At 50.0% G+C, this 7,232-nt stretch overlaps 1 protein-coding gene across 1 annotated transcript; it reads right to left on the bottom strand.

Moving 5' to 3' along the window:
• Nucleotides 1-4,333: 4,333 nt before the first annotated feature.
• On the bottom strand, nucleotides 4,334-5,839 carry KCNS3 (potassium voltage-gated channel modifier subfamily S member 3; the record flags this gene model as incomplete). The annotated part of the gene is made up of 1 exon (XM_084235249.1): nucleotides 4,334-5,839. Exon 1 carries the CDS (start codon nucleotides 5,807-5,809, stop codon nucleotides 4,334-4,336), a length of 1,476 nt encoding a protein of 491 aa, XP_084091375.1. The 5' UTR covers nucleotides 5,810-5,839.
• Between the last annotated feature and the right edge of the window lie 1,393 nt (nucleotides 5,840-7,232).

The following is a 7,232-nucleotide window of genomic DNA, read 5'->3' as shown; positions in this document are numbered from 1 at the left end:
CCAGTTCGATCCCAGCCAGGGAGCTACCCACATGGCGCAGGAGACCTCTCCTGTCTTGCCCGCTGCTCCCCTCAGCAGTGTATTTCAGTAGACCTGCCTGTTCTGCTCCCCACTCTGTCTCTGGTGGATCCTTTCACCCCCAACACCTAACACTAAATAGAGTCATATTGGCAAACCTGTTATTCAAGGTCAGTTTCAAAGGGTACAAATCATCCTTTTGTGAATATTACAAAAATCTTCTCCAATAACATTAATCAACCTGTATCAGGGGTGGGGAGAATGAGAAAAGAGAAGTCCCAAAGGCCGAGATCGGCAGTGTCTGTATGAGATCTGTCCAGCTTTATCCTATAACCAGAACTGAACTCATCATACAGCCCTCAGAGACTAAACTCCCAAAGGGCTCTGTTGTCTCCTCCTCCAGGAAGCCTTCATGCATGCATGCATATGAACCAGTTGGCTTATTTACCTCTCCTCGGCCTAGGCTTTCTGAGGCCAAGGGCTGCACCTGATTCTCCTGTTCCCAGGAGCTGTGAGGAGCACCTTTCATAGAAAGATTCAGGAAAAGTGGGTCTCAGTTTTGCTTGGAACAATCTCCATCAGAGGACTGGCTGGAAAGGAAGCAGCCAAGGCTGGAGGGGTAAATCCTTGGGTGAGTCAGCAGCCTTCCAAACCACCATCAAGAACTGCTGCTGGTGGGGCCTCCCCGGTGGCGCAGCGGTTGAGCGCTGGGTTGCGAAGCTGCCCGCAGCCTCTGCAGCGCCGGTTTGATCCCCGGCTGCTCCCCGGCCAACGGAGGAGGGTCCCACATGGCGCGCAGACCTCTCCTGCCACCCGCTGCTCCCCTCAGCAGTGTACTTCGGTCCTTCTGCCTGCTCTGCTCCCCGCTCTGGCTCTGGTGAATTCTCTCACCCTCCCGCGCTCCTGACTGTACCCAGTGCTTGTATAAATAAATAAATAATAAATCTTAAAAAAAAAAAAAAAAAAAACTGCTGCTGGAGCCGATAAAACTTACACCTGAGGACATGGAAGACCAGGTCACAGGGCGGGGACAAGAAAGTTGAAAGAATTAAAAGACAAAACTCCCCCAGGGTGTCTGGTCCCTCTCAATTGAAACTCAAGACCCAGCACTGATCAACACAGACACAGGCGGTGCAGAGTTGGGGTGGATGACCCCTTCCGCCTCTGCCCCGGGACCCCACCCAGCTCCCCCCACACAGGGGAAGGGGAGGTCGGCTGTGCCCTCAACCTGCAGCAAGAAGGAAGCTGCTGTTCCACATGGGAACAGACCAGGGCTACCTGCATGGATGGTGGGAAAGCGAAAGAGGCACCTTGGGGTGCTAGGAGCCCAGAGATGCCGCACGGGTTTTGAGGAAGATCTCATCTCCTGGAGACGAGAAATTTCTCTGGGAGACAATCCAGCTGGCCAGGCCCAGAGGGAGGCTGCCACCTCCCTGGGTCCTCGGGCACCCACCTCCGGGAACCACTACACCGCGTAGGCAGAAACACGCCCCGCTACCAGGTTCCCTGGTGAATGCTCAGGGCAGAAGGATCCAGGCTGGGAGGGTCTCCTGCCCTGGAAAGCCTACTGGCTGAGACACATCCTGAGCTCTTGCAGACCCCTGCCTTTCCAACCTGTCTACCGCTCAGGTCTTCGAGAACGACCCTCAGCGCCTACTCCAGCTGCCAAGGCAGTCTGGAAAACTCTGTAAACAATGTGTCTGCCTGGGGTGGGAAAGGAAGCCGCATGCCCCAGCATTCTCCCCTTTCACCTGCTGGCCGCACCCAAGCCCGACATTGGTCTCTGCCTCTCCCAATGAACTCTGTCCTGGTGGAGGCTTAAACCTGCTCCCAAACACAGCAAAGCAGGGGGCCAATCTGTGAATCATTCCTGGTGTGGACTTAAAACAAGCCACTTTTCCTGTGAGCTGCGGTTTCCTCATCTTAAAATGGAGACGGTAATAAACTCTTCCTGCCAAGGAATAAATGAGGTTGTCCAGGAAATGCGCTGGCACGGTGGCTTGTGGTGATCCTGATGGTTGCTGCTGCTGTTATTGCTATTACTTTATCATCCCTATATAAGCAGTCTGCAGATCCTTCACCACTGATCAGGAAATCTTTTTCTAAAAAAAAAAAAAAAGCATTCTCAAATTCTAAGGTCACGCTTCCAAACTATGTTTACACCAACATCCAAGGCACTGGAATGGGAACTTTTTTTAAATAGGCAAGGATGACACATATACAGGGAATAAATCTCCAGACCTGAAAGTAACCACAAACCCTATCCAGTTAAATCAAAGGTCACAGAAATGCTATGGGGGTGATGAGTCTCCTCCCCTTCGTCAGATTCACCTGCAGACAGTGACCTTCTCCCAAGAAATACATCCACAAACATACAAGGTGGGGTGATCGATCCATGTAGCTCTTCCATTCAACATATCTCAGGGCCACAGCCCAGGTGATCATAGGAGTTAGAGTCCTGGGCATCTCCAAAATCAAAACTTGAGCCAATTTCTCTCTGCAGGGCACCCACTTCCTCTGCTACTTCCCTGAAAATGTGCACATGTGGCTTCTGCTGGGAGGGGTTTCTGCACACCACACAGACACTACGGTCTTCAGGGCTATTTTAAAATATCGGCTCATTTTATGGTTGCTGGCAGAGCTCTTTTCAGCGATTTAGATTTCACTCCCCTGGCCACAATGAATAATAACATCTGCGTGTTTGTACATGTCTCCTCTCCTCTATTCACTGCCTGGAGCGCTGCCTGTGAGCGGGTAGGTTTCATCTGTTCTGCATAATCTTCAGGTGATGAGGTTTTCTCTTCTCAACGAAAATTATAAAGTATAAAATATAAATAGGAAACATAGCAGTAAGGGTGCATTTTTCATCCATCTGTGCCAACGTGAGAATGCCCTAAACATGTGCAGGTTAGTCAGTTGACCCTGGGCAGTACAGGCTGATCAAGTACATGATCCATCTACCTGCCAACCACCACCAACTTGACTGAACGAAAAAACCAGAACTATTGGGTTGTCGGAAAATTCATGATGCATTTTTGCAATAAAAAACATAGAAAAAAATATGCCATGACTTTCTTTTCCAACAACTCAATATAAGCAAAGTTCAAAAACATATAACAAAAGGCCTCCCTGATGGCCTAGGGGTTAAGTCTCTGCGCTACCACTGCAACAGTCTGAGTTTAATCCCCTACCAGGGAGCTGACCACATATGGCACAGCAGACCTCTCCTGTTGCACCCACTGCTCCCCTCAGCAGTGTATTTCAGTGGATCTGCCTGTTCTGCTCCCCACTCTGTCTCTGGTGAATCCTCTCACCCCCTCACCTCTGGCCTGCACCCCAGTTCTACTACGCAAATATGAATAAATAAAATCCTTTTAAAAATAAAAAAGTGTTTAAAAAAACAGACAGCAAAGGCCCTCAATGCTCCAGAAAGACCAATTTCCGTGAGACACAATTTTGCGAGGTACTAACTCAACATAAAAGCATACAACAGGGCCTCCCAGGTGGCTCAGCGGTTGAGCGCTGGGTTGCGAAGCTGCCCGCGGCCTCTGCGGCGCCGGTTCGATCCCCGGCTGCTCCCCGGCCACCAGAGGAGGGTCCCACATGGCGCGCGGACCTCTCCTGCCGCCCGCTGCTCCCCTCAGCAGTGTACTACGGTCCTTCTGCCTGTTCTGCTCCCTGCTCTGGCTCTGGTGAATTCTCTCACCCTCCCGGCTTCTGACTGTACCCAGTGCATGCATAAACCAAACAAACAAACAAATAGATAAATAAATAAGACATGCCTCTAGAAAATTAAAAAAAAAAAAAAAAAAAAAAAGTTTAAAAAAAAAAAAAAAAAAAAAAAGCATACAACAAAGCCATGAAGCAGTTTATTAGGCTCCTAATTTCCATGTCTAGAACGTGAACATGGATTTACATGCGTTGTCTCATTTTGCGGATCTTACATGCATGTAGTCTTCGGTCAGCTGGGCCTTTGATTCTACTTGTCAATAATTAGTTAGCTCAATGTGAGTAAATGACAAACATAGAATGAAACATAAGCCATCGTTCAAAATCCCGCCCCATACCAGTTACTTCTTTTTTTTTTTTCCAAAATCATATTACAACTCTCTCTTGTAAAAAATAAATTTCAGAACAAGGCAATTAATTCACCTCTCTGAGAAAAATAAAGACAATTCTCTCATGTTGGAGTAATGATATGGCTGAAAGGTACACCCTGAGAATTAAATGATCTTAACAAACCCATTGAGGTTTATAAAGCTGTGTTAACCTAACATCGGGAAGGGACATGAGATACAGGCACGAACGCCTCTGCTCATTTTGCCGTGCAGTTCTCCACGGAGGCCATGTTGTAAGCATCCTCGTGGTCTTCGATGCTGGAAGCGTCTGTGGACTCGGGATCGCTCACCACGATCCCCACAGAAGACAGACTGGTGATGAAGGCGTGCATCCGCTGAGCATAAATGTCCCTAATGTTAAAGTAAGGTAGCTCGTGACACTTCTCCGGGGCGTCCTCGCTACACTGGTCCACGTCGATGTCCTTTTGCTTCTGGTAGTACTTGGAGAACTTGTTGAAGATAATGGTGATGGGAAGGGCCACCACCAAGATGCCACAGAGGATGCACGTGCTGGCGATGAGCTTCCCGGCCAGGGTGACTGGGTGAGTGTCTCCATAGCCCACGGTGGTCATGCTGATGGTGGCCCACCACCAGCAGACAGGGATGCTGGTGAGGCTGGACGTATGGTCATCTTTTTCCACAGAGTAGATAAGCACAGAGAAGATCGAGATGCCCACAGACAGGAAGAGAAGCAGCAAGCCCACCTCATGGTAGCTGTGCCTCAGCGTGGCCCCCAGAGAGCGGAGACCCACCGAGTGGCGGGCCAGCTTGAGGATCCGGAAAATCCTCATGAGCCGCAGGATCTGCACCACCTTGCCCATGTTCTCAATGCCATCATTCTCCTCCTCCTGGGTGTCCACAGCCAGCGTGGCATAAAAGGGGATGATGGAGACAAAGTCGATTATGTTCAGAGGCTTTTTCCAGAATTTCTTTTGACAGGGAGCAGCGAATAGCCGGATGGCGAGCTCGCCCGTGAACCAGGTGATGCATGCAACCTCCACCCCTTCCAGCACGGGGTCCTCCACCTCTCCATCCTCGTTCTGGAACTCCGCCATGCTGTGGACGCACATGGCCACGATGGAGGCCAGCACCACGCTCAGGGAGGAGATGGCAATGAACTTGGCTGACAGGCAGGACCCCGGGTTCTCCATGAGAATCCAGATCTTCTTCCGGAGCTGGCCACAGCGCAGCTTGTCAAACTTCTCCAGCTCCTTCTCAAACACGGACGACTCTTCGAAGGAGGAGTCGGAACTCACGTCGTTGCTCTTCTGCTCCCAGTCCTTCTCGTGGCCCTCCTCCTTGCGCTCCTGGTAGCGGTTGCTGCAGCAGGAGTCGATGAAGAGCTCGTTGATGCCCCAGTATTCGATCTCCTGGCAGAAGGAGAACACGCACAGCTCCTCCATGACATGCAGCTTCCCCGTGTAGTAGAAGTTCAGCACGTATCTGAACAAGGACGGGTTCCGGTCGAAGTAGTACTCCTTGTCAGCCACGCTGTAGTCATCGCACAGCTCCAGGATGGCCTCTTCCGAGTGGCAGGTGAGCAGCTTCCCCAGCCTGGTGTGAGGAAACCGCAGGAGGGTGCTTTGGTCCACAGACTGCTTAAAGCCCCCCACGTTCAAGTTGACAAGTTCCTCGTCTTGTCCAGGGCGATGGAAAAACTCACCAAACACCATGGTGGAGACAGGAGGCAGAGTGCTGGCCGGGAAGGGAGACGAGGAAGGTCACGCAGCACCTGAAACCAGCACAGGACAGCAGCGTTAGCCCCGGGGCCATGTGCCCACGCCAGCCCGTCCACTCCCTACCCGCCTGTGCCAGGCCGTTGGGCTACACAGAGAGCAAGGCGGAAATGGACAAAAAAAGGAATACACTCCTACACATTTTGACATCAAGAAAATCAATTCGAATGGGTTTTTTATCTGGGATTTATTCCTCGTACATTGCTGGTGGGAGTGTGAATTGGTGCAGCCATTAAGAAGAGGTGTAGGGGGATTCCTCGAAAATTCCATACGATCCAGCTATCCCACTTCTGAGTGTTTTTGCAAAGAATTCTCTAGCAACACAAAAGCAAAGAGGCATTTGAACCACGTACTTGTCTCAGCGTCATTCACAGCAGCCAGGAGCTGGGACAACCCAAGAAGAGATCATGGACAGAGGCTGGATGAGGAAAGGGCGGTGCATACACAGGAAAGGAGCCTACTCAGCTATTTCTGGAAAAGAAAGAGGAGACCCTGCCTGTGACAACACCGTGGATGGACCCAGAGGATATTGTGCTCGGTGAAGTGAGTCAGACAGAGAAAGGCCAACACCCAGACACCCGATGATTTCCTTCATGTGTGGAAGATGATGAAACCAAACTAATGAACCAACACAATAAAACAAAAACAAACTCTTAACCTGGAAGAACACGCTAGTGGTTTCCAGAAGCGAAGGGGGGCAGAGAGTGGGTAAATCAGATAAAAGAGCTCAACTGTATGGTGACAGATGGAAACGAGACTTGTGGTGACGAGAATAATGTAGTCTATGCAAATTTCATTTAGGACCTGTACACCTAAAACTTACATAACATTATAAATCAATGAATAATAATTCATGATTACCTCAACAGTTTTTTTACTGGGGCTTATAGCTGCAATTTTTGGGAAAAAAGAAAGCCTATGATATGATATTTATGAACCCTGATCCCCATCTTTCTATTTACTAAACATCCCAAATTTACCCCACCCCGAAAATGATGCATCTGGGATCACTCACATGGCATAAGCATCTCCAGACTCAGCCACGAGGCCCCCACATTTCAGAACGCTCAGCTCAGACGAGACAGGCAAGTTGCCGCCCAGCTTATGGTTCTTCTCTCCCTGTCCCCAGGGCTCGGTCATGCACCCCCAAAACAGCTCTCTCCTCTGCTCTGAACCTCTTTCCCAACTCACTTATCACAGAGGGCTCAGCTCAGCTTCTATGAAAGACGTGGGGCTCCTCTCATGCTCCTTGTGTCCCCCCTTTAAGAGACAGCCCTACACCCTGGGTTTGCGTCTGGACAATCAAGGTAAGTGTCCTTATCTTAACGATACAGTTACACGCACGGATGGTGTTTCAAGT

Source organism: Talpa europaea (assembly GCF_964194135.1).
Source record: "Talpa europaea genome assembly, chromosome: 6".
Lineage (NCBI taxonomy): Eukaryota > Metazoa > Chordata > Mammalia > Eulipotyphla > Talpidae > Talpa > Talpa europaea.
The sequence above is the reverse complement of the archived record's forward strand: the minus strand, read 5'-3'. Positions and strand labels throughout refer to the sequence as shown.